The sequence below is a fragment of the Taudactylus pleione genome, unplaced genomic scaffold, assembly GCF_031769625.1.
Source record: "Taudactylus pleione unplaced genomic scaffold, aTauple2 ptg000016l, whole genome shotgun sequence".
Lineage (NCBI taxonomy): Eukaryota > Metazoa > Chordata > Amphibia > Anura > Myobatrachidae > Taudactylus > Taudactylus pleione.
Genome location: NW_028284418.1, coordinates 48363862 through 48391214, shown reverse-complemented (window position 1 = coordinate 48391214; position 27353 = coordinate 48363862). Strand labels below are relative to the sequence as shown.

The window sequence follows — 27353 nt, the reverse complement described above, 5'->3', positions numbered from 1 at the left end:
ATGGAATTGTCCTTGGGCCCTCCCACCCACCCTTATGTTGTATAAACAGGACACGCACACTTTAGCAAACCAATAATTTCAGCGCCAGCTGAAATGATTGGTTCGTTTGGGCCCCCACAAAACAAGCTGGCAATTAATCTGTCCCTGCACAAACTGGCTCTACGGAGGCAAGATGTCGTCCTCATCCGATTCCTCACCCTCTTCAGTGTTGTGTACATCCTCATCCTCATTGAGTATTAATTCATCCCCGCTGGAATCCACCACCACAGGTCCCTCTGTACGTTCTGGAGGCTGGTCTCCCTGGAAGAGTTGATAATTCATTTTTATGAACATCATCTTCTCCACATTTTGTGGAAGCAACCTCCTACGCCTTTCGCTGACAAGGTTCCCGGCTGCACTAAACACTCTTTCGAGTACACACTGGAGGGGGGGCAACTTAGGTAAAATAGAGCCAGTTTGTACAGGGGCCTCCAAATTGCCTCTTTTTCCTGCCAGTACAGGTACGGACTGTCTGACATGCCTACTTGGATGCTGACACCGATGTAATCCTCCACCATTCTGTCAATGGTGACAGTATCATATTCAGTGACAGTAGACATGTCAGAAATTGTTGCCAGGTCCTTCAGTCCGGACCAGATGTCCAAACTTGGTCCTGCCTGTCCTGTATCACCGCCAGCGGGTTGCTTTGGATACCTAAGTTTTTTCCTGGCAGCCCCAGTTGCGGGAGAAAATGAAGAAGGAGCTGTTGACGTGTCACGTTCCGCTTCAGCTGACAGTGTTTTCACCAGCAGGTCTTTGCACCTCTGCAGGCTTGTGTCGGCGGGAAAGAGAGACACCACATAGGCTTTAAACCTAGGATCGAGCACGGTGGCCAAAATGTAGTGGTCTGATTTCAACAGATTGACCACCCTGGAATCCTGGCAAAGCGAATGAAGAGCTTCATCCACAAGTCCCAAATGCCGAGCGGAATCGCTCCATCTTAGCTCCTCCTTCACTTTCTCCAGCTGCTTCTGCAAAAGCCTGATGAGGGGAATGACCTGACTCAAGCTGGCAGTGTCTGAACTGACTTCACGTGTGGCGTTCGAAGGGCTGGAGAACCTTGCACAACACGGAAATCATTCTCCACTGCGCTTGAGTCAGGTGCATACCCCCTCCTTTGCCTATGTCATAGGTGGATGTATAGGCTTAAATGGCCTTTTGCTGCTCCTCCATCCTCTGAAGCATAAAGAGGGTTGAGTTCCACCGCGTCACAACCTCTTGCTTCAGGTGATGGTGGGGCAGGTTCAAGCACGCAGTCTCTGAATGGCGAAAGTGGCCTGAAATTTTTCGGGCCACCCAAAGCGTCTCCTGCACGCCCCTGTCGCTTTTCAGAAAATTCTGCACCACCAAGTTTATTGTGTGAGCAAAACATGGGACGTGCTGGAATTTGCCCAGATGTAATGCCCGCACAATATTGGTGGCGTTGTCAGATATCGCAAATTCCCAGGAGAGTCTAAGTGGGTCGGCGGTGTGCCTCTTACTGATACCGGTGATACACAGCGTAGCCTGCCTTGGAACAGGCTGGAGTTTCTGAGATGTACAACCGCATTTTTCAGTACACTGAAAACACTTTTTCTGACGTTTCTGTACAGTCTCGGTATCGCCTGCCTAGTGAAGTGGAATCTAGACGGGATTTGGAACCGGGGACACACTACCTCCATCAATTGTCTAAATCCCACTGCACTAATGGTGGATACCGGACACGTCTAACACCAACATAACAGTCAAGGCCTCAGTTATACGTTTTGCTTCAGGATGACTGCTGTCGTACTTCATCCTCCTCGCTAAGGACTGTTGGAGGGTCAATTGTTTAGTAAAAGTAGTGGTGTCCCTGCTTCCTCTCTGGGATGATGAACGACTCCCAGCAGCAGCGGCAGCAGTAGGCGTAGCAATGCAGGATCCTCCGGAGGAATCCCGGATAGGAGAGTCAGTCATGCCAGTGACATGGCCTGCAGGACTACTTCCGATCCTGACTAAGGAGGAAATTGACGAGGAGGGAGTTGACGGTGTGGTTTGCAGACGCTTGGATACAACAGTCCAACTGGACTGCTTACGGTCTTAGCCGTACTGAACTTGACAGTAACTTTTTATGAACGCGCTGCAGGTGCCGTATAAGGGAGGATGTTCCTAGGTGGTTAACGTCCCTACCCCTACTTACTTATGTACCTTTACATATGGTACATATGGCAAGACAGTTGTTGTCCGGATTTGGATAGAAATATTGCCAGACCAAAGAAGTGGAATGTTTGGTCTTCTGCCCAGGCATGACCGTGATGGGCTTTTTCATCCCACGGACAACAACTGTCTCCCCCGGAGCCTGATTTAAACAAACTACATCACCATCAGAATCCTCCTCGCCAACTTCCTCAGTGCCAGCTACACCAGTATCCTCATCCTGTTGTACTTCAACAGTGACATCTTCAATTTGCATATCAGCAAGTGGACTGTGGGTGCTCCTTTCAGCACTTGCAGGGGGCGTGCAAATGGTGGAAAGAGCCACCTCTTCCCGTCCAGTGCTGGGAAGGTCAGGCATCGCAACCGCCACCACACTTGGACTCTCCTTGGGGATTTGTGATATCTTCTTAGAACGCACAGTTCTTCGCTGTGCTTTTGCCAGCTTAACTCAATTTAACTTAATTTTTTTAGCGGGAGGAGGGCTTCCATCGTCATGTGAAGCTGAACCACTAGTCATGAACATAGGGAAAGACCTTAGCCGTTCCTTGCCACTCCATTTCGTAAATGGCATATTGGCAAGTTTACGTTTCTCCTCAGATGATTTAAATGTTTTTTTTAAGGTCATTTTCCTGAACTTTGTCATTTGGGATTGTATGTGCCCTCTACTATGACATTGGGCATCGGCCTTGGCAGACAATGTTGATGGCATGTTATCGTCTATGTCATGACTAGTGGCAGCAGCTTCAGCACTAGGAGGAAGTGGATCTTGATCTTTCTCTATTTTATTTTTATCGGAGAAAGTTTGGTCCTCCATTTATGTTATATTGATATGTACGTGTGGCTAAGGCACACACAAACACAGAAAATAATTTTTTATTTTTGTTGGAGACTAGTGCACTTTGTGGGTTACACCACCCTTTAAGAAATGAGCCAGCCGGCTCTTTACTTATGGGACACAGGCGCATGCTTGGCGTTGATCCTTTGTTGATGCACGTGCAGCTACAGTGCACACAATTCACAAAGACAGAAAAAAAAAGAATTTTTTATTCTTTGTGGAGCGCACTTTGAGGGTTACACCACCCTTTAACAGACAGACGCACGCTTGGCGCTGCTGCTTTGAGGATGCATGTACAGTGCAGACAATTCACAAACACAGAAGAAAATGTTTTATTTTTGTTGGAGTGCACTTTGGGGGTTACACCACCCTTTATCAGACAGACGCACGCTTGGCGCTGCTGCTTTGAGGATGCAGGTGCAGCTACAGCCTACATAATTCACAAAGACAGACAAAAAATAATTTTTTATTCTTTGTGGAGCGCACTTTGGGGGTTACACCAGCCTTTAACAGACAGACGCACGCTTGTCGCTGCTGCTTTGAGGATGCAGGTGCAGCTACAGCCCACACAATTCACAAAGACAGAAAAAAAAAAGGAGAATTTTTTTTTTTTTGTGGAGCGCACTTTGAGAATAACACCACCCTTTAACGGACAAGCCAGCCGGCCCTTTACTTATGGGACACAGGCGCACGTTTGGCACTGCTCCTTTGTTGATGCACACAATTCACAAACACAAAAAATATTTTTTTTATTTGGTTTGGAGTGCACTACTTTGTTGATGCACGTGCGGCTACTGCGCACACAATTCACAAACACAGAAAATATTTTTTTTTTTGGTTTGGACTGGAGTGTACTTTGGGGGTTACAGCACCCTTTAACGGTCAAGCCAGCCGGCCCTTTACTTATGGCACAGGCGCACGCTTGGAGCTACTTTGTTGATGCACGTGCGGCTACTGCGCACACAATTCACAAACACAAAAAAATAACTCCCACCCTCCCTCTTCACTGTCCACAGCCGAGTGAGAAAATGGCGCCGACACGGGTACCTTATATAGAGTCCAAAACCCGCGAGACCCGGAAGGCGAGATGATGACGTTTTGCCTCGATTTCAGATGCGAGACAGGCGGGAGAAGTCAAGCCTGACTCGGATCGGCCTCGAATCGGGGGCGCTCGGGGGGTTCGGATTTCAGAAATCCAAACCCGCTCACCCCTAGTAATTAGACAGAAAAAGCAGTTTCCTAGGGATCACTAACCCCATGTACAGTGTCACAGTAGGACCCTGATAACAAAATTAAAAGGTCTTTTCCTGTATCCCTGTAAAAGAACACCTATCTGGAATATATTTTTATTGTCAATTTAAATTTTTTTATAAATTGTAGTATGTGTGAATTATATATGTACAATTAATCCTGATCTTGTGTTATTTATATACAGATGTGTCCTTGCTCATCTAGCCATGCAGCGTGATATGCCTGGCGTGAGTGAGCCACCAGGTCCTGTGCAACACTACCTAGCATTGGGAGTCTTTTTCTGCCGAAAATGTGTACTGTGCTGATTAATTTGATATGTGACACTTGTATATCTGTGTGCGACTGAGATTGTAAATGGAACTATGGGCCAAATGTAATAGGGTGTCTGTTTTGGTAAATTGCGAGTTTGGTGCTAAACTCGCAATTTTTCACAACTCTCCAATGTAATAGGGTGTCTGTTCACTAAAACTCGCATTTTTCAGAGTTACTAAAACTCTCCATTCCCAAACTCGCATCCAGATGTTTTCACATTGAAAACAATCAACTCGCCCAATGTAATGGAGTGTCTGTTTTAGACTCGCCAAAAAAAGATTACCAAAAGTCCCCAATTATTAGACCTGCTTCAGGCTAGCGAGTATATCCTGAGCAGGTCAGATTAACACAGAAACATGTACATATCCATGAGATACGTGCATGTTTCTGTGTGTACTTATGTAAAAGTTTGTAAATGTAAAAAAAAAAATGACGTGCACCCCCTCCCCAAAAGCCTTACCAGCCCCGGGCTTTATAAAGCCTGTTCTGGTTCTAAAAATACAGGGGCCAAAATGCGTAGGGGGCCCCTGTATATTAAGAACCAGCACAGGGCTTTGTTGAGCTGGTTCTGGAAAATCAGGGGACAAAACGAGTAGGGGTCCCCTGAAGATTCCAAAACCAGCACCGAACTCTTTCTAGCGGGGGGATAATGCCACAGCCAGGGAAAACCTTTCACCGGTTTCCCCGGCCAAAGCATTATCCCTGACCGCTAGTCAGTCCAGGCCAGGGATCCCTGGGGAGTTGGGTACCCCCCCCAATAAAGGGGTACCCCTCTCCAGGGCACCCTAGACCTAGAATGATAGCCCGGGGCTATCCCCGGAACCCTATGGCCATGGGTGCCAGGTTGATAGTGTTAGTGTAAAGTGTAAAATGAAGGTTTCCATATTGTCTTTAGTTGTAGAACCACAAGTACCAGCAAGCCTCCCCCGCATGCTGGTATTTGGAGAACCACAAATACCAGCATGCGGGGCATTACGGGCCCGCTGGCACTTGTAGTTCCACAACTAAAGATATACGTGAATAAACAAACATACACAGTGAAAGTAAAATTTTAATAAGACATACATGCGCACTCACATTCACACTCACACATACTCACCAAAGTCGTGACATTGTATCAGTGATGTAACCACAAGATTAACCTGAGTTAACCTTGCGAATACGATGTAGCGGTTCCCACCATAGACTTCAATGGGGATTTCTCACCATTGAAGTCTATGGGACACACAGGCTGGCCGCATTCAGCTAATCAGGGAGCTGCTCCGACGGAGATGCTCCCTGATTGGCTGGCGGCCTCTTCGATGACGGGGCACACGTGTGTCCCGGTCATTTACCCGGAGCAAAGGTATGTGTACACACATACCTTTGCTCGGTCCGGCATGGCTCGGTTTTTTTTGCGATGTTTTTTTTTTTAACCCCTGGAATGCCTACTTGGACAAGTGGACGCGATCTACGCATAGGAAAGGTGAGTATGGATTTTTTTTTCAGGTACCCGTATGGATTACTTCGGATACTAGGTGAGTATGTGTGAGTGTGCATGTATGTTTAATTAAAATTTTACTTTCACGGTGTATGTTTGCTTATTTACGTATTTCTTTAGTTGTGGAACTACAAGTGCCAGCAGGCCCGTAATGCTACGCATGCTGGTATTTGTGATTCTCCAAATACCAGCATGCGGGGGAGGCTTGCTGGTACTTGTGGTTTTACAACTAAAGACAATATGGAAACCTTAATTTACACTTTACACTAACACTATCAACCCGGCACCCACGGTCATAGGGTGCCGGGGATAGCCCCGGGCTATCAGTCTAGGCCTGAGGTGCCCTGGAGAGGGGTACCCCTTTATTGGGGGGGGGATCCAACTCCCCAGGGATCCCTGGCCTGGACTGACTAGCGGTCAGGGGTAATGCTTTGGCCGGTGAAATATGTGAAAGGTTTTCCCTGGCTGTGGCATTATCCCCCCCGCTAGAAAGAGTTTGGTGCTGGTTTTGGAATCTTCAGGGGACCCCTACTCGTTTTGTCCCCTGATTTTCCAGAACCAGAACCAGCTCAACAAAGCCCTGTGCTGGTTCTTAATATACAGGGGCCCCCTATGCATTTTGGCCCCTGTATTTTTAGAACCAGAACAGGCTTTATAAAGCCCGGGGCTGGTAAGATTTTTTGGGAGGGGGTGCACGTTTTTTTTTTAAAACACACACCAAAGCCATCACGGATCTCACTGATCTGTGATGGCTTCTCTAAAACCCACACCTTTTAATGCTACTCGCATTAAAAGGTGTCAGTTTACATAGTCCTAAACTCGCAAATGCAGTAGCCTCGAGCTGAAAAGTTCGCAGGCTATTGAATTTGCGAGTTTCAGTACAAACTCGCACTTTTTAAAAGTGCGAGAAAGTGCGAGTTTGTACTGTTACTAAAACAGACTACCTATTACATTTGGCCCTTGGTGTGGAAAAAAGCTGTGGCCACTGCATTGTAGCACTTCGCATGCTGATTGAGAGACTCAGTTGCACACAGATATACAAGTGTCACATATCAAATGAATCAGCACAGTCTCATGGTGCGTCCTTGTCGCATCGAATTGCCACTTAAACGCATTTTCGGCAAGAAAAGACACCCGCCACTAGCAGAGGCTCAGGGGACCAGACCAGCAAAGATGAGTGAGGACACATCTGGAAATCTTGTTTATAGCACATTTATTGCTTTTAAATATAGCGGCATCTAAATATTTCATATAATAGCAATTATATTATTACAAATGTCGTTTTGATTGGAAAGTGTTGTGGAATGGGAGGAGGGATCCCCTCTGCCCTCTCTGTGCACATGTGTGAATTCAGCTCACACACGCGCACTTACACTGCCACCTGTGTACACTATCGCCCCTTCTCATCACAGGGGAAAGTGGCAGAGGCCGTGCTGGCTTGAAGTGACAGATGATTTTCCGCGAGGGGGAATACATGTCACTCTTCATCCTTCAGTCAATGTGTAATCACATCTCCACAATTCACTGTGCTTCTAATTACAAGCAGAACACTTTTTTAATAGTTAAACCACATCATATTTGTTTCCAGGTCTTTTCAAGCAACATCAAAGAAAACGTCAAATATGGTGCGGTTTAGTCCACAGGATCAAATACAGGGGAATAAGGATCAAGTTGTGCGAGAGTTAGAGAAAAAGCTGTCACTTAGAGACGATGCCCCCACACAGATACAATGGCAGCAGGTATGCAATGACATTCACCTGATTTGGTATTAGCCATGGATGTTTCAGGGACACTTTTATACATTATGGACCTATTAAGTGAAATGTTAAATAGCTTTTTTACGTACACGCAAATATGTGTCTACACACTTCCATTTCTGAGGCGGCAATTTGAGTTACACCTATCTGAAAATGTGTAACTTTAAATCTAGCGTATAGACACGTGCCGCACAAAAACATCGTTGTCAGCATCGTTAGCTCGAAGAGAGCTAAAAAGCACATCTCAAAATCACTAAATGATTATGTACCCAGCTATGCGACCCACTACCCAGCGCCGACGGGCCGACAAGGTCGGGCAGTCCGTACACACTGGGCAATCTGGTGCCCGACCAACCGATATACCTGCCCCCACCACATAGTGCTGCATGGGATCGTCAGCCGCATCGCCTGATCTTCCTGCATGTACAAAAGACATACATGCCCTTCCCTCCCTGAAGTCAGGGGAGACTGTAGATTTTTCAGGTAACCCCCCGCACCCCCGGAAAGGTAGGTACTTCTCCCGCATTCTGCCCACTTCCTAGTGAAGTGGGCAGAATAAGGAGAGTTTTCTTGCGGACCACAAGGGGTACGCCATGCCTTACAAAGTACAAAAACAGAAACTGTGAACTAAAACAGGAACAAAAGTGGCATAGAATACAGAACATTGCAGAACATGGACAGTGTTTATAAACACTGCATCAGCAGTCATACTGCTCAAATAAGCAGCAGGGTGGCAGTACCCAACGATACAGTATATACACTGAAGTGCAAAAAGTCATGTATGTAAAGTAAATGGCATATTTGTGTGCCTGTATATTGTTTTTGTACATATACAGTGTATGTATATATATATATATATATATATATAAAAAGAAGTTGCGGCGGCACTCAGCAGGCCTCGTGAAAAAAGACTCACTACGGAGGTATGGTTTCCAACGTTTCAATCTCTTTAGTGTGAGATTTTCATCAGGGAACAGTTCCGCCGCAACTTCTTTTTCTGTGTATCGAGTAGTCTATTCTACCCGAGGAGGGCACCCAGGCAAGTAATATATTATTCTTATTCATGAATGTCTCTCACTGAGTGCCGGTCTCATGGACTTCTATATATATATATATATATATATATATATATATATATATATATATATATATATATATATATATATATATATATATATAGTTTCCACTGACATTACAGTAACATTTCATTTGGGAAGATAAATGTTATACCTTTACCACAGTTTTGCCTCAGATAGCGGCTTTGATATAAATGACTCCTTTGCCGTTAAGTTTTAAGGTATTTTTAACCAGTATACTAAAAAAGTAAACTATATTGACTGAGTTTCCATATTTGTAGGAATATAAGATATCCAGTTTTGAGCAGAGGCTGATGAATGAGATAGAGTTCCGCTTGGAACGCACCCCGGTGGATGAATCAGACGATGAAGTGCAGCATGATGAGATTCCTACAGGAAAGTGCATTGCACCAATCTTTGACAGGAGACTCAAACATTTCCGAGTTGTAGAAGGAACGTCAGTTACATTTACCTGTAAAGTTGTGGGAATACCCATACCTAAGGTATGTTAGTTTGCCTGTCTGTGTGGTGTGAAGTACAGTGCTTCTGTCACCCTACACATATTAGAGGCAGCCATTTTGAACACCTAATTCAGCCTGTTCATGGACTCGAACCAGGCAATATCAGGAGGCACTTTGTGAACCAACATTCATGACACCACTCAGCGGCGTCACTGACCTTGGTGACACCCAGTGCGGCTAGCAGGCATCCTCTCTCGCGCCAGCAATGGGGCGTGGCTTTGTGCCGCAAAGTCACGCTCCTTTATGTGTGCTAATCTTGGAAACGTGACTGCATGTCACACCCCCGTTCTCGGCACACAGTGGTTTTACCCAGCGCTTTGGCAGCTGCTGGAGGCAGCCCCCAGCATCTCCCCTGCCTCTCTCTGAAGTGTGTCTGCTCTGTGACAACATCCTAGGTGGTGACACCAAAATAGCATAGCAGCTTTGCTATTTTGGCCTCACCCCCTCAGATGGTGTCACCCGCTGCGGCCCGCACACCCCCCCCCCAGTGACGCCAGTGACACCACTGAGGCATTTCATAGTGATATTACTTTGGTTTCTCATGAATATTTTTTCAGCATATTAAATGGTTGCCTCCACTGTATGGCTTGTTAAGGATGGTTATGTGAACTACATATGTTGATGTTAATTATATGCCTATGCATTATAGCTTACATTTTCATTAAACCAATGTTAAAAAAATTAAATCCCCAAAAAAGGCAAAATACATATTACCAAAGCCAAACCTATGTCTGATTTCTCTCTTATCCTTGTGTTAATATCATACTAGGCTTAGATATTAACCAGTGAAGGCTAAGTCAAGAATACATTTAAGGATATACATTACATTGCTACTGACTGAGTGAGGAACAACTGGTGGCTGATTACTGCTGCGTTATGTGAACTATTTTAGGTGTATTGGTTTAAAGATGGTAAGCAGATTTCAAAGAAAAATCAGCATTGCAAAATGAAGAGAGAAGCAGATGGAACGTGTTCTTTAAATATAGAAGCCGCCACTAATGATGATGATGGAAACTATACAATTATGGCTGCAAATCCTCAGGTAACCAATCAGGAAACTCTCTTTGTGCTTTTGTGGGTGAATCTGTGTCAGTAGGTAGGGTTCTGTCTGTGATAGGTGTAGAAGTGTTATATAATTCCCTAAATATTTCATTTATAACACACATTGTTTTTGCAATAGCAAAAACTGTTTAAGAAGACCAAAATAAAACGTTAGAATTTTAAAAGCACATGCTGCAAAATGTATTTCTGAAACCAACATTGATGTAAACTAATAATACAACATAAAAATGCAATCTAAGAGACATCTATCCACACATATAGTTACTTTATAATGTATTATTTTACTGTATGTCAATTAAACATCCTTAGCTCTTGCTAAAGTTGGGTTGTATTACTGTACTAAGGTCCTGATTCAGAGATGGACAGAATTGTAGAGCCGCACACAAGCGGTTGTGTAATTCCGTCCATCTAAAATGCAAATGCAGAAGAAGGTGTCAGATACCTCCTTGCTGCACCTGCGTAATCCCAGTGCCCGAGGTCGAAGCCTGGGATCACCATCGGAACAATCGCAACCATCAGTCGCGGTTGTTGCCCCTTTGGCTGCCGTAGCTGCAGCTTACCGCAGCCTGACCAGGTTCTGGCCGCTTCCGAGGCCAGGAAGTCTGCGTCCATGGACTCAGACCCTGGCCTCGTCCCTCCCGATTCTGGGAACGCTGCCCAGAACCGCCCATGCTCCGACACCCAAACGCCACAGCCTGGAAGGCTCTACGGGCGAACTCGCAGATGGAGGGCTGCACATGTTCAGTACACATCCTGTGCATGCACAGTCCTCCCACCATCGGTGATATGCGCTAACCATTGGGTTAGTGTACATCTCTGAATCAGACCCTAAGGACACAAAATTCAATGACTACAGAAGTGATCATAGTCGCTAACAGGGCCGTTTATTTATTGATCATAGTCATCGAGTTACAATGTGGTGGGAACACACCTGAGTTTCCTATACACAACCCAAATAGTTCCTATACACAACCCCAAAAGTTCAGTTCACCATCTTCTACATCAATATATTTGTTTCAAGATGAGTTTAAATAAAAAAAATATATATTAAATCATATTAAGTAAAAATTAGTGTGTCCATTTGCTTGTTTACACTTTTCACTGAATAGATTTTAGGGACATAACATATTACAAGTAAATCCTAAGGCAAATTCAGAGATGTTATTACATATGGCCAGAAGGTGGTGCTGTTGTTACTTGAAATGGCAAGGACATATTATATGTATTACTGTTCCATGATCTCTTTAGTGTAAATAGACATGTTTCAGTTTAAGAGCTGTATTTTGTCTATTTCTCCATACAGTTGGATAATTGTGAAATTTCTATAAAAATGTTTTTAAATATTTAAACTAATCTTGCCTTTTACAAAATAAGGGCATTAAATATAGCAGCTACATTTCCGAAATCTCACAGCTGTCTGCAACTCCATAAAGTCTGTGCTTTTCCAAATCTTATATTTACAAAAAAAGCTGACGTTTCTCGGCAGATTTGATCTCAAAATTTATAGCGGCACTAACATTATGTTCAATACATACTGGGCTTCTAGGCCGGGTTAAGCCTTCAGGGGCCCGGGGAACTTGGACAGGGGGGCCCGGGGCACTTAAGACAGGAAGACAGGAGGCAAATGCTCTGCGGAGAAAGACTGGCATAAGCTGGGCATAGAGTGAAGAGACACATGCAAAAGATGGACTGAGAGGAGGAGACACTTGCAGGCAGTGCCAGAGCAGGGGCTCACCAGCAGGGCTGCCATCAGAAATTGTGGGGTCCGGGACTGACAAAATAGGCAGCCCCCTGTGTTTCTGCAACTCCAGCCCTGCAGTGTCTTTCCAGTTCCACCCAGCCCCCCTCTGTGTGGGAGATGTACTAAGCTGAAAGTGATAAATTGGGAAGTGATGAACTATTAGCCACTGGTGGTACTTTATCACTCTCCAATTTATCACTTTCCAGAGCTTAGTACTTCTGCCCCCGTCTCTCCAGCCTGCCCCCCTTCTGTATCTCCAGCCTAGCCTCACTTCTGTGTCTCCAGCCAAAGCTTAGTACATCTGCCCCCGTCTTTCCAGCCTGCCCCCCTTCTGTATCTCCAGCCTAGCCTCACTTCTGTGTCTCCAGCCAAAGCATAGTACATCTGCCCCCGTCTCTCCAGCCTGCCCCCCTTCTGTATCTCCAGCCCAGCCTCACTTCTGTGTCTCCAGCCAAAGCTTAGTACATCTGCCCCGTCTCTCCAGCCTGCCCCCCTTCTGTATCTCCAGCCCAGCCTCACTTCTGTGTCTCCAGCCAAAGCTACCCCCCACACTTACCTTCTTGTTGTTGCTCCGAGTCCTACTCCTCACGCGACAAAACTCCTTTCTTAAAGCGGCGCGGTGTGACGTCATGTGCCAGGTCTCAAAAAACACCTTTATTGCACAGCAGTGGGTGGGCAATGAATGGCGCAGTGGGCGGGCAGTGGGAAGGCCCCCCTCTCTGTCCGGGCCCAGGACTCCAGTCCAGGCAGTCCCCACTGATGGCGGTCCTGCTCACCAGCACCTGGAAGTACAGCACTGCCCGGCTGTACAAGCTGCAGGGTGTGTGCCCAGAGAGTTCAAAGGATGCTCTGGGCAGCTCTGCAACAGCGATACTGGCTGAAAGGTGCGGTTCCAGGCACTCAGCAAGCCAAATTAAATTGCTGTGGGACAGCAATGGTGCAAACCCTAGGACCCTGCGTCCTGGGCGACGGCACTGATTTCACACCACAGGTTAAGGCCCTGCTTGCAAAAAATGGACTGAGGGGTCTATTTACTAAGCCTTGGATGAAGATAAAGTCGACGGAGATAAAGTACCAGCCAACCAGCTGTCATTTTTCAAACACAGCCTGTGACATGGCAGTTAGGAGCTGATTGACTGGTACCTTATCTCAGGCTTGCCTGCCCTCCCGAATATCGGGTGCCGCTCCCGACCCTCTGGAAAGGCAGGCAAGCCTGCCCCCTGCCCCCCCGGACTACTAATAGAAACCCCCGCAGCGTGGGAGGGGGGGTTATGGGGCGGCGCTGAATCGTATCACCGTGGCCCCGCCCCCTGCTTCACAATGCCTTTATTTTCTGCATGGTGAAGAAGACACGGGGCCACAATGAGACACTCGTGCGCTCATGCCCCTGGCCCTATCCCCAATACAGAGTCTGAGAGGGGGAGATACATGCAGGGGAGGGACTGAGAGGGGGAGACACATGCAGGGGAGGGACTGAGAGGGGGAGATACATGCAGGGGAGGGACTGAGAGGGGGAGATGCATGCAGGGGAGGGACTGAGAGGGGGAGATGCATGCATGGGAGGGACTGAGAGGGGGAGATACATGCAGGGGAGAGACTGAGAGGGGAAGACACATGCAGAGGAGGGACTGAGAGGGGGAGATACATGTAGGGGAGGGACTGAGAGGGGGAGATACATGCAGGGGAGGGACTGAGAGGGGGAGATACATGCAGGGGAGGGACTGAGAGGGGGAGATACATGCAGGGGAGGGACTGAGAGGGGGAGATGCATGCATGGGAGGGACTGAGAGGGGGAGATACATGCAGGGGAGGGACTGAGAGGGGAAGACACATGCAGAGGAGGGACTGAGAGGGGGAGATACATGCAGGGGAGGGACTGAGAGGGGGAGATACATGCAGGGGAGGGACTGAGAGGGGGAGACACATCTAGGAGAGCCTTGCAGGAGCTGTGCAGGAAGGTTGGGCAATGGACTGAGAAGGGTGACACGTGTAGGAGATGGCCTCAGAGAGCGTGGAGACACATGCAGGAGATGCACAGCCAGATTAACAATGGGGCGGATGGAGCTACAGCTTCAGGCCTCCACATCAATATAGGCACATCATCAACATGATGATACCCAGCTGCCTAGCTGATCTCACTGTCATCCATAAATTATAAGTAATAAAATTGTCTAGTTTTTTCAGAAAATTATAATTTTTTTCTATTTTTATGTATTTAGGGATACAGAGGGGCTGATAGTGTATGGGGTGTACACACACACACTTGGCTTTTATCACTGGTTACAGCCAGGCCCGCCAAGATCCGCGGCGTGCCTGGGTAAAAAGGGGCATGGCCTAATCGCAGAATGCATGGTGAGCAGTCTCCCAGTGCAGCCCAGGACACAGCAGCGTGTGCTGGGCTGCTGTGATGTAAGAGGGGGGGGAAGCGGGGCTGGACCCAGGCCCCCGCCGGGCCCCTCCAGCAAGCCCGGGACCGGGTAATTAGTACTCCCCCTCACCTCTCTGCGTCTCTGGTTACAGCACTTCCCCTACTCAGTAAAGGCCCTTGAACATTTTCGGCCCCAGTGACATCACAAATGCTGTTTATACTGTAACAAGACACATGGTCAGTATACTGAGGTCCTGCATGCATTTTGTTAGTGCTATCTATCTGTCTACATCAGGGTCCATAGGGTATCCACAGGATACCTTGGGATATAGGTGATGACGTCAGGAATCGGGCACCATAGAGTTAAGTTTTCAGCCTCCCAGGATGCCCTAGGGTCCCCCTCCTATACCCCGCCCCCGAGCCAAGGCATCCCAGTTTCGTTGGTGCCCGGCTTGGAGTCGGAGTACCTGTTTAGAGGGGGACTAAGGATAGCCCCTGAAGTTTTCTTCAAGGCAGCTGTGGCTGCCCATCTGGAAGTACAGCATGGACAGTCACTACTGACCGGATTCAAGGGGGCAGCAGGTAAGCAGCAGGGTCCCGCGGTGGGTCCCCGCTGACACATGGTCCAGAGTCCCCAGGCAGGCGGCTCCCTGGGGACTGGCTGTAGCGTGGAGGCAGGTATTCAACCTGCGCTTCCACTACCCCCCTGGGACAGCGGACCGCAGCTGAGCGGTAGCGCTGCGGTGTCCCAGGGGTTAATTGCATGCCATGGGAGTGCGCCTTCCCTGTACACAGCCGGCGCCTCCCCCGTTGCACACAGCCCTCTCTGCACCTGCCGATTGACCCTGTGGCAGCTCTCCTCCCCCAGGCCGGCCTCCTCTCTGCTCCTCGGTGGCCATCTTTATGGAAGCATGGTGAACGCTGCTGAAAGCTGCTGATCGGTGGCATCATGGTCTGGGTCCCCCGGCATACCTCTCCTCCGTTGGAACAGGTCCTGTGTCTGCGTAGTTGAGGATCAGTGCTGATAGTGCAGGGATTGATTTCTTTGCATTGTATGTGACTGCTGCTAGCGTCTGCTGCCTGTACTTTCAAGTTCTACTGTCAGCCATTTCACTGTCCCTGCTCCTCTTCTGCTAAAGCCCTTGCGGTGCGGTGATTGCAGGGTGGTTCTCCCACTATACTAAGAGTATCAGTGAGAGGGATCACATACTTACCATCATTTCTGAGAGTGATTTTCCTCTCCAGCTTCTGTGTACTACGTGCAAGGTACCTATAGCGGAGGGGCAATTACTGTCTCGGCTCCGGTACAGGAACCGCCCTGGGCTTACAACCCTAGTGGGCCAGTTAGCTCCGCAACCTGCGTTCTCACAGATGGGATTGTCCCAGCAGTCAGTGGTGTCGTCACCCATGCAGGGTTTCCTGAGACAACTGATGGTACCCCACAGTCTCCCTATTTCCCCTCCTCAGGAGCCTGCGTGGGTTAATTCACTAACAAGTTCTGTACAGCATTTGTCGGACTTCTTACAAGGGGAGTCTGTGTTGCGGCCTCACAAGCGGCCGGTGGTGTCTCTGTCCGCTCCTTATGAGGATGATGACGTGACGTCCGATGATGGGGAGATTCTGGATCTTTCTGACCAAGAACCTCTCCGTACTAAAGAGTCGGACGCTAAGTCTAAGGTTTATATTCCTGGCCATATTCTTGCAGTCCGCACAGCTTTAGTTATTGAGGATGATGATCCTCCGGTGTCAAAGTCCAAATATGCCTTTTTCAAGGATATTAAGGGTGACGCCACAGTGTTTCCTCTTTCGGGTCAGTTAGTAGACCATTTAGAGGAGGAATGGAAACATCCTGGTAAACGGTATCAGCCTCAAAGACGTTTAGCGGTGGCTTATCCGTTTAAGGGCAATTATTTTTCAAAGTGGGAATCCCCTCCTCAGGTGGATTCTCATGTGACACGCCTAGTCCGAAGTGCCACATTGCCCATGCCCTCCATGTCCTCCTTGAAGGATGCTACGGACCGTAAGGTGGAGATCTGCCTAAAGTCGATTTATTTCCCTCGTGGGGGGGGGTGGGCATCCAGACCGGCTATGGCAGTATGTTGGGTAGCCAGAGCTATGGAGCGCTGGGCGGTTAGTTCGGAGGCGTCTTTGGATTCCGACTGTTCGGCTGAACAGTCCGAGTTGGTAGGCAACCTTCGAGATTCGGCCACTTACATCAATGAAGCGGCCTTGGATATTAGTACCCACACATCTCGGATTTCTTCGGCAGCTGTTGCTGCTCGTCACACCTTATGGTTGCGATCCTGGAAGGCGGACGCTGATTCCAAAAAGGGATTGGAAGCTTTGCCCTTTAATGGAGAAGTCCTCTTTGGTCCGGATCTGGACAAAATTGTGGCAACGCTGGCGGCAGCCAAGTCTGCATGTCTCCCGTCTGCTGCGGTCCCTACCAGTTCAGGTACGTCGTCCTTTCGGCCTTATAGGGCCCAGGGTAGGCCTAAAGCACAGTCCTTTGCCCGACAGGCTGGCCCTAAGAAATCGGCCAAGCCCAGGAAACAGGCCTGGAGTACCAGACGTCCGGCCCCTAAGGCTGATGACAAGCCTGCGGCCTGACAGTCCGGGCCTCCCTTTGGGGGATCCCAAAGTGGGAGGCCGCCTACTGCAGTTCGCCCAGTATTGGTCGGCAACTATGACAGACACTTGGGTTCACGAGGTGGTTTCTCACGGGTATGCCCTCTCCTTTCGGCACAGGCCCCCATCCCGATTCTTCACCACGGGTCTTCCCTTAGACCAGAACAAAGCCATGGAACTGCGGAAGGTTTTGCACACTATGCTCCAGGCTGGAGTTATAGTGCCTGTTCCATTCTCCCAGAGGGGCCAGGGTTTCTATTCCAATCTATTTTTGGTGCAGAAACCCAATGGGTCGTACCGTCCGATTCTCAACCTTAAGGCACTCAACAAGTCCTTGCGGGTGCCGCGGTTTCGGATGGAGACCCTACGGTCCATCATTCTGGCGCTGGCACCTGGGGATTACATGGTGTCGTTGGACATACAGGACGCTTACCTGCATGTCCCTATTCTTTTGCGTCACCAACAGTTCCTCAGGTTTGCAATCCGCAACGATCACTTTCAGTTCCGAGCGTTACCTTTTGGCCTGGCGACAGCACCACGGGTGTTCGCCAAGGTTATAGCGGTCATGGCGGCGTTCCTGCGGCTGCAGGGAGTCCGCATGTTGCCGTACCTAGACAACCTTTTGTTGGCAGCAGGGTCTCCAGAGCTCCTTCTGTGCCACTTGGATCTGACGATTGCAGTACTGCAACGGCACGGCTGGTTGATAAACTGGCAAAAGTCCACCCTGATCCCGTCTCAGAGGATTCTGCACCTCGGAGCCTTATTGGACTCCAGTCAGCAGCGGATCTTTGTGATGGGAGAAAAGATCTCTGCCTTGCAGCTGAGGGTGCGCAGTTGTCTGCAGAGTCGCTGTGTGTCTCTACACTCGGCGATGAGGTTACTGGGCTCCATGGTGTCAGTATTCAACATGGTGGAATATGCCCAGTTTCACTCCAGACCTCTACAGCAATTGATCCTGTCCAAATGGAATGGACTGCCTCAGAGTCTAAAGTCCCAGATGATGGTGCTCACTCCGGAGGTTCGCCTGTCCCTTGCCTGGTGGTTGCAGACGACCCATCTCAACAAGGGTCGTCCGTTTTAGGTGGCGAACTTGGTCCTATTAACAACAGACGCCAGCCTTCGGGGCTGGGGAGCGGTCACAGGTCCACACTTGTTCCAGGGCAGATGGACTCAGGCGGAAAAGGATAAACATCTTGGAACTCCGCACCGTTTTCAATGCTCTCCAGCAGGCACAGCGGGTTCTCCAAGGTCACCCCGTGCAGGTCCAGTCGGACAACGCCACCACCGTGGCTTACATAAATCGGCAAGGAGGAACCCGAAGTCGGGCGGCACTCGTAGAGGTGTCCCGCATCCTGGTCTGGGCGGAGCGCAATCTCCCGGCTATATCAGCAGTATTGATCCTGGGAGTTCTCAACTGGGAGGCGGACTTTCTCAGTCGCTAGGACGTTCATCCGGGGGAGTGGTCTCTGCACCAGGACGTCTTTCAACTTCTGGTGGACAGGTGGGGTCTTCCAGAGATCGACCTTATGGCGTCACGGCACAACAACAAGTTGCCGGTGTACGGGTCTCGCACAAGAGACAAAAAGGCGTCTCTGGTGGATGCTCTGTCCGTCCAGTGGACATTACGGTTTGCATATCTCTTTGCTCCGTTTTCCCTTCTTCCACGGATAATCCGGAAATTCAAACAGGAAGGAGGAACGCTCCTGTTGATAGCTCCCGCGTGGCCCAGGTGGCACTGGTTCTCAGACCTTCAGGGTCTGTCCGTGGACAGTCCTCTGCGGTTGCCGCTACGACCGGACCTACTGTCTCAGGGTCCTTGTCTTCACCCGGACCTGACTCGGCTGTCTTTGACAGCGTGGCTGTTGAGACGGCCATGTTAAGGTCCAGGGGGTTTTCCAGCTCTGTAGTACGAACTATGCTAAGAGCTCGGAAGCCTCCTTCTGCAAGAATATACCATTGTGTGTGGCATACGTTCTTCCAGTGGTGTCGGCTGAGAGGTTATGCACCTCGGGAGTTCCGTCTGTCTAGAGTGTTGGCCTTTCTACAGGCGGGACTAGACCATGGGCTTCGCCTTGCTTCTTTGAAGGTGCAGGTGTCTGCCCTGTCTGTCTGGTTCCATTGTAGGATTGCTACAATCCCTGATGTGCGCACCTTTATGCAAGGTGTTCTTAGAATTCAGCCGCCATTTGTTCCACCGGTGGTGCCTTGGGGTTTAGCTGTGGTCCTGAGGGCTCTCCAGGGACCGCCGTTTGAACCACTGGGCTCAGTGGACCTTAAATGGCTGACAGCTAAAACAATTTTCCTTCTGGCCATCGCTTCGGCCAGACATGTTTCTGACTTAGGGGCTCTATCCTGTAGACCCCCTTTCCTGATTTTTCATGGGAACAGGGCAGTGCTGCGCACTCGTCCTGAATTTCTTCCCAAACCTGTTTCTCGTTTTCATATCAACGAGGAAATCGTTGTGCCGGCTTTTAACTCACCTGATCTTTCAGTGGGTGAGGCCACTTTGGATGTTGTGTGGGCCTTAAGGATTTATGTTGACCGCACTTCTTCGTTTAGGAAGTCAGACGCCTTGTTTGTCCTCTATGGCTTCCGTAAAAAGGGTTGGCCTGCTTCAAAGCAGACTTTTCAGGTTGGATTCGTATGGCCATTTCAGAAGCTTATCTTCATGAAGGCCTTCCAGTTCCTTCCTCTGTGAGAGCTCATTCCACTAGGTCTGTGGGTCTTCGTGGGCAGCTCGACGTGGTGCCTCGGCAGTCCAGATCTGCAAGGCTGCCACGTGGTCCTCTGTCCATACCTTTGTGAGGTATTATGCGTTTGACACCTTTGCCTCTCAGGATGCTTCCTTCGGGTGGCGGATTCTCCTTTCAGCACAGGAGCGTCCCCACCCTTGAAGGATACTGCTTTGGGACATCCCCAAGGTATCCTGTGGATACCCTATGGACCCTGATGTAGAAAATATGAGATATGGTAAGAACTTACCTTTGTTATCTCTATTTCTACGAAGTCCATAGGGTTCCACAGGACTCCCGCCCTGTCGCACCTGTGCTGCAGATGGGCTTTACTCTGGTCACCGTTTTTTCCGTCTCCCTCTGGTGAGAATGTGATTCTTGTGTGTGTCCATATTTTTTTTTCCCTCTCTTCCTTCTCCTCCTCCGGCCTATGGCTTGGTACGTAACTGAGATGCCTTGGCTCGGGGGCGGGGTATAGGAGGGGGACCCTAGTGCATCCTGGGAGGCTGAAAACTTAACTCTGGTGCCCGATGCCTGACGTCATCACCTATACCCCAAGGTATCCTGTGGAACCCTATGGACTTCGTAGAAATAGAGATAACAAAGGTAAGTTCTTACCATATCTCATATTATTTATAATCCATATAGCGATCATTTAGATTAAAATAAGATTACATTACAAGGTCAGTAGACATATTGACAGATAAATACAAACAAAAAATATTTTTTTAATCCGCACAAGTACCTTAATATATCACCTGCAAAAATATAAACAGAAAATGTAGATATAAACCAATATATATGGTTTCTGCGCTGCAAAATCTGTGCGCTATATAAGTAATTTTATATATATATATATATATATATATATATTACCTTGCAAAAGTATTCACCCCCTTTGGCTTTTTACCTTTTTTTGTTACATTACAACCTGTTGTTTATTTATTTTTTTTAATCTGAATTTTATGTGATGGATCTGCACAAAATGGTCTAATTAAATACAAACAAAAAATATTTTTTTAATCTGCACAAGTACCTTAATATATCACCTGCAAAAATATAAACAGAAAATGTAGATATAAACCAATATATATGGTTTCTGCGCTGCAAAATCTGTGCGCTATATAAGTAATTTTATATATATATATATATATATTGCCTTGAAAAAGTATTCACCCCCTTTGGCTTTTTACCTTTTTTTGTTACATTACAACCTGATATTTATTTATTTTTTTTATCTGAATTTTATGTGATGGATCTGCACAAAAAGTCTAATTTGGCGAAGTGAAATGAGAAAAATATATATAAACAAAATTCAGAAAATTGGTATGTGCATATGTAATCACCCCCTTTGCTATGAAGCTCAAAAGTTCTGGTGCAACCAATTGCCTTCCAAAGTCACATAATAAGTGAAATGAAGTCCACCTGTGTGAAATCTAAGATCTGTAGTATAAACACACCTTTTCTGAAAGGCCCCACAGGCTGTAACACCACTAAGCAAGAGGCATCACATCATGAAGACCAAGGAGCTCTCCAAACTAGTCAGGGACAAAGTTGTTGAGAAGTACAATTCTGGATTGGGTTATAAAAAAATATCCAAATCTTTGATGATCCCCCGGAGCACCATCAAATCCATCATCATCAAATGGAAAGAACTTGATACCACAACAAACCTGCCAAGAGAGGGCCGCCCACCAAAACTCACAGACCAGGCAAGGAGGGCATTAATCAGAGGGGCAGCACAGAGACCAAAGGTAACCCTGAAGAAACTGCAGAGTTCCAGAGCAGAGACTGGTGTATCTGTGCATGTGACCACAATAAGCCGTACACTCCATAGAGCTGGGCTTTATGGAAGAGTGGGCAGAAAAAAAGCCATTACTTAGTGATAAAAATAAGGAGACATGATTTGAGTTTGCTAAAAGGCATGTGGGCGGCTCCCCAGATGTATGGAGGAAGGTGCTCTGGTCAGATGAGACTAAAATTGAACTTTTCAGCCACCAAGGAAAACGCTATGTCTGGCGCAAACCCAACACATCCCATCACCCCAAGAACACCATCCCCACAGTGAAACATGGTGGTGGCAGCATCATGCTGTGGGGATGTTTTTCAGCAGCAGGGACTGGGAAACTGATTCGAGAGAAAGATGGATGGTGCTAAATACAGAGATATTCTTGAGCAAAACCTGTTTCAGTCTGCCTGTGATTTGAGACTGGGATGGAGGTTCACCTTCCAGCAGGACAATTACCCGAAGCATACTGCTAAAGCAACACTTGAGTGGTTTAAGGGGAAACATTTAAATGTGTTGGAATGGCCTAGTCAAAGCCCAGATCTCAATCCAATTAAGAATCTGTGGTCAGACTTGAATATTGCTGTTCCCAAGCAGAAACCATCCAACAAGAAGGATCTGGAGCAGTTTTGCCTTGAGCAATGGGCAAATATCCCAGGGGCAAGATGTGGCAAGCTCATAGAGACTTATCAAAAAAACTTGCAGCTGTAATTGCTGCAAAAGGTGGCTCAACGAAGTACTGACTTCAGGGGGGGGAATAGTTATGCACGCTGAAGTTTTCTGTTATGCTGTCCTAAATGCTGTTTGATTCACAATATAAAAAAAACACAACTTCACAGTTGTAGACATGTTCTGTGAATGAAATGATGCACATCTTCAAACAATCCATTTTAATTCCAGGTTGTGAGGCAACAAAACATGAAAAATGCAAAGGGGGCTGAATACTTTTGCAAGGCACTAAAAAATATATATACATATATATTATAGAAAAGGTCTGTGACAGAGCGTTTGTGTAACTTTATGGTTTATACTGGAGAATTAATAAAGAAAAGGCCGTTCTGGATAAACACTTCAAGATACTACTATTGAAGTATAAAAACATTCACAAAAAACTAGTAGTTTTTGTAGACGAAAAAGCTGTTGACACCCTTAGAAAAACATAATACAATTTATTACAATAAAAACATTACAAATCACATCCTGCATTTGACTATCTATCTATCTATCTATCTGTCTAACATTATTTTCATATATAACATTTAGGATAAAACACCTTACATTGTAACATACTGTAACTTGTCAGAAGATACAGTTAATAACTGACAGTCTTCTAGAAAATGGTGACCTTTCTACCAAAGCTGAGTGACATCACAAATGGTCAGCATACTGAGGTGAAAAATCCCCTCCTGCATGCATATTGCCATTGTTATAATTCAAATCCACCAGTGCTATCTATCTTTCTATCTATTGATCTATCCATCTATCTATCGATCCATCTATCAATGTTTTCATATATTACAGTTAGGGTAAAACAAGCATACCTTACTCTATTATTTAGGTTAAAATAAACTTACATTACAAGGTCAGCAGACATATTAACATATACCGCTGATAACTGACAGTTCGGAAGTCACATACTCAATCTATTCAGGTTATAAATCACATCTTCCAGTATTTCACCATATCTATCTATCTATCTATCTATCTATCTATCTATCTATCTATCTATGTCATTATTCTCATAGAACATTTAGGTTAAAACAATCATACTTAACATTGTGACGTCATCAGCAGATTCAGTTGATAACTGAGTTCTTTCCACAATGGTGACCTTCTTACCAAAGCTGAGTGACATCACAAAGACTGATTGTGATGTAAACAAGTCACATGGTCAGCATACTCAGGGGTTTATTTACCAAGCAGTGAAAAACTTAGTAAAGCGGACCAATGGAGACGTTGCCCATGGCAACCAATCAGCTCCTACATATTATTTTATAGACTGTACTTAATAAATGTAACTTCAAAGCTGATTGGTTGCCATGGGGAACGTCTCCACTGGTCCGCTTCACTAAGTTTTTCACTGCTTGATAAATAAACCCCTCAGTGGGGTGAAAATCACATTCTCCCTGCATTTTGCCATTGCTATCTATCTATGTATAATCTATCAATCTATCATTTAGGTTAAAATAATCTTACACTACACAGTCAGTAGGCAGGGCCGGATTAGCAATGGGGCGGATGGAGCTGCAGCTCCAGGCCGCCCATCAAAATAGCCCCACAGCAGCGGATTGGTGTACTGCTGGAGACAGGAACATTTATTTTCCTGCCTTTTTAAGACCATAACAATCGGCCCCCGAAGCTCCGCCCATTAGAAGCCCCGCCAGGCTGTCACCACAAACAAATCCTGGCCACCCATCCAAGCTGGGTGTCACACAAATGGCGGTACAGCGGAAGGCTTCAAAAGCCCTCCCTGCGCCGAATAGTGTTTCAGCATCTCCCATGCGGACTCTGCTCAGTGCCCCGGTGACGGATAGGAGTGGGGTCGGTGCCGGCCGGTGAGTAACTGCAGCTGGGTCACTCTGCTCATTTAAAATGAAGGGTGATGATTGATGAGCAATCATCATCACCCTTCATCGGCGCCGCGGGACGCAACCCGCGGCTCTTGTCTTTTGCTTCGGCTCACCTTTACAGCGCAGCAGCAGGCTCAGTCAGTCGGTGTGTCTGTGTTACCACACTGACCGCAGCGCGCACCATCCCCTGTTGTCTTATAAAGGCATTAAAGGGAGCCAGGAGGAGGTACACAGAAGACGTATATGTCCTGTGTAATCAGGCATTCTTTTTGTGAACAGCCTGACTGGAACCAGGGCTCCCTAAATACAAATGGAGTGTGAGGTATGCTAACATAAACTACCTGTTAAATCTGTAAAAATGTTAATTAAATAATGACCTCCATTAATTGAGCACTGATCTTCTTTCTATCTATCTATCTATCTATCTATCTATCTATCTATCTATCTATCTATCTATCTATCTTTCTATCTATCTATTTATGCGTGCTCCTGTCCTTCCCTCCCACCAGGACATAGAATATTAAATAATGACTTCCACTTCCATTAATTGAGCACCGATTTCTTTAAAAAATAAAAAAAAATATATATAGATATATATATATTTAAATTATTGAAAATGTGATGAAAAACCCTGTTTTCAGGGCTTTACTGCATTTTCCATATGCACTATTGGGTGGCCGCCGGGGCTACAAAGTGGAGGGTTACGCTTTTGCTGCTATTACGCTATAGAAGTTTATGGGCTTCTACCCCATCGGTTCCCTCCCAGCATGCCCGCGGACCTTGCGTCACTCTGCGCATGCGCAGATGGACTCCCGGGTCATAAACCCAGAAGTCCAGGGCACAGCGCTGATCGCAAAGGACAGCTCTTATCGGAAGAGCTGTCCTTTGCTGTACTGATTGCATATGTTAGTGCATATGCGATCAGTACGAATGCGATGTCTGGTGGTATGTACCGCCCTATGTTAGTGCATCCCGCCCCCTGTATAGACCACAAACATACATAACTAGCCACACTCCCGCGGCATTGGACACACCCCCTGCTGCGGCACACAATAGGCCCTTCATAAATTTCAGCTCCAGGCCCATGTGGACCTTAATCTGGCACTGTCAGTAGGCATATTAACAGTTATAGCTGATAACTGACCATTCTAAAGCAAGCCACTTAAAGTTATGAATCACATCCTACCTGCTTTTCTCCATTGCTACTGTATATATGTATGTATCTCTATCTATCGATCAATCTATGGATCTAACTGCTATTACTGTATATCATTTAGGTTAAAATAAGCCTACATTACAAGGTCAGTCCATATACTGTATATATAAAGATACAGTTGCTAACTGACAGTTCTATAGGAAGTCACATGATCAGCCTATTAAGGTTATACATCACATTCTATCTACATTTCACCATTGCTATCTATCTTTTTCATATATAACTTTTTTTTTTTTTTTTTTTTAAAGTAAGCGTACCTTACATTGGGCCTGATTCAGCAAGGAACGCAAGTGTGCACACGCACGCACTCGGACACTGTGAATATATGCTAATCAATGCATACGCGCGCCAACGGCAGCATAAGATGCAGACGCCCAGCACTACACAATGCCGCCCACTTCTCTTTACTCAAAGCCATAGTCTGCAAGACAGCGGAAATATCGGTAACATCGAGAACCATCGGAACCATTCGCACAATAGAGGTTGCCTTGATCTCGTGCAGGATTTTGGCCACTTCCTGCATGCATCGAGTTGTCTCTGGCTGCGTATACCGCCGCACTGCCTTAATTATGCACATCCCTATAACGGCATCCCAACGCACAGACACGCCAGCCTTCGCTCGACTACCCCCCATCACCACCCACAAACAGCACTTCCTGTCAATCAATATCAGAAGGGTCTGCGTACGTGCTGCGTGAAGTCTGCATACCCTTACCTGATCACACTGGCTAGTTCGCGCACGCGCAGTGAGATGCATGCGCAGTGCGAAAACATCGGCCGAGTGCATGCGTTCTCTCACTTGCGTTCCTTGCTGAATCAGGCCCATTGTGACATGTCATATCAGCAGACACAGTTGCTAACTGACAGTTGTCTACAAAATGGTCAGGGCCAGATTAACAATGGGGCGGATTAAACTACAGCTCCAGGCCTCCACATAAAAATAGGCCCATCATCAGCATGATGATGACCAGCCGCCTGGAATTATAATTGTTTTTCTATTTATTTTTTTCACAAAATTCTACATTGTTTTCTATTTCTATGTATTTAGGGATAACGACCGCTAGGGTGATGGTCGCAGTGTGTTTGTTTTAATTAGCAGCCAATGAGAGTCTGTCAGACTCTCATTGACTGCTGCGCCCACTGCCGGAGCCGGGCCATCTTCCGGCTCCTGCAGTGGGTAATGGGAGAGATGTCTTGACGTCTTTCCCATAATGCAGAGCTGCCCGGGAGGACGGGCGGAGGAGCAGATGGCGGCGGCGGGAGCAGGAGCGGGGATTCAGGTAAGTGTGTGTCTACTGGGGGGGGACAACTACTAGGGGCACTACAAGGGGGGACCTCCACTGGGGGCACTACAAGAGTGGGACTACTACTAGGGGCACTACAAGGGGGGGGGACTACTGCTAGGGGCACTACAAGGGGGGACCTCCACTGGGGGCACTACAAGAGTGGGGCTACTACTAGGGTAACTACAAGGGGGAGGGACTACTACTAGGGGCACTACAAAGGGGGGGACTACTACTAGTGGCACTACAAGGAGGGGACTACTACTAGGGGCACTACAAGGGGAGGGGACTACTACTAGGGGCACTACATAGGGGGGCTACCACTGGGGGCACTGCATCGGGGACCACTACTGAGGGCTCTATATAAAGGGCAATACTGAGTGTACTGCATAGGTGGGGACTACAACTGGGGCCACTATTTAAAGGGCACTGCATAAGGGGTACCACTATTGGGGGCACTGCATGGGGGGCACTATATAAGGGGCTTACTACTGGGGGTACTGCATAGGGGGGACTACTAC

The 27353-nt window shown here is 47.2% G+C and overlaps 1 protein-coding gene across 11 annotated transcripts in view; it reads left to right on the top strand.

Moving 5' to 3' along the window:
- Positions 1 to 27353, top strand: part of MYPN (myopalladin) — a 243536-nt gene that overhangs the window by 196402 nt on the left and 19781 nt on the right. For all 11 annotated transcript variants that reach the window (XM_088476231.1, XM_088476311.1, XM_088476302.1 and 8 more), the window contains 3 exons: positions 7681 to 7831; positions 9207 to 9428; positions 10339 to 10488. In XM_088476231.1, the coding sequence (XP_088332357.1) occupies positions 7681 to 7831; positions 9207 to 9428; positions 10339 to 10488 (523 nt within the window). The remainder of the gene's footprint in view (positions 1 to 7680; positions 7832 to 9206; positions 9429 to 10338; positions 10489 to 27353) is intronic.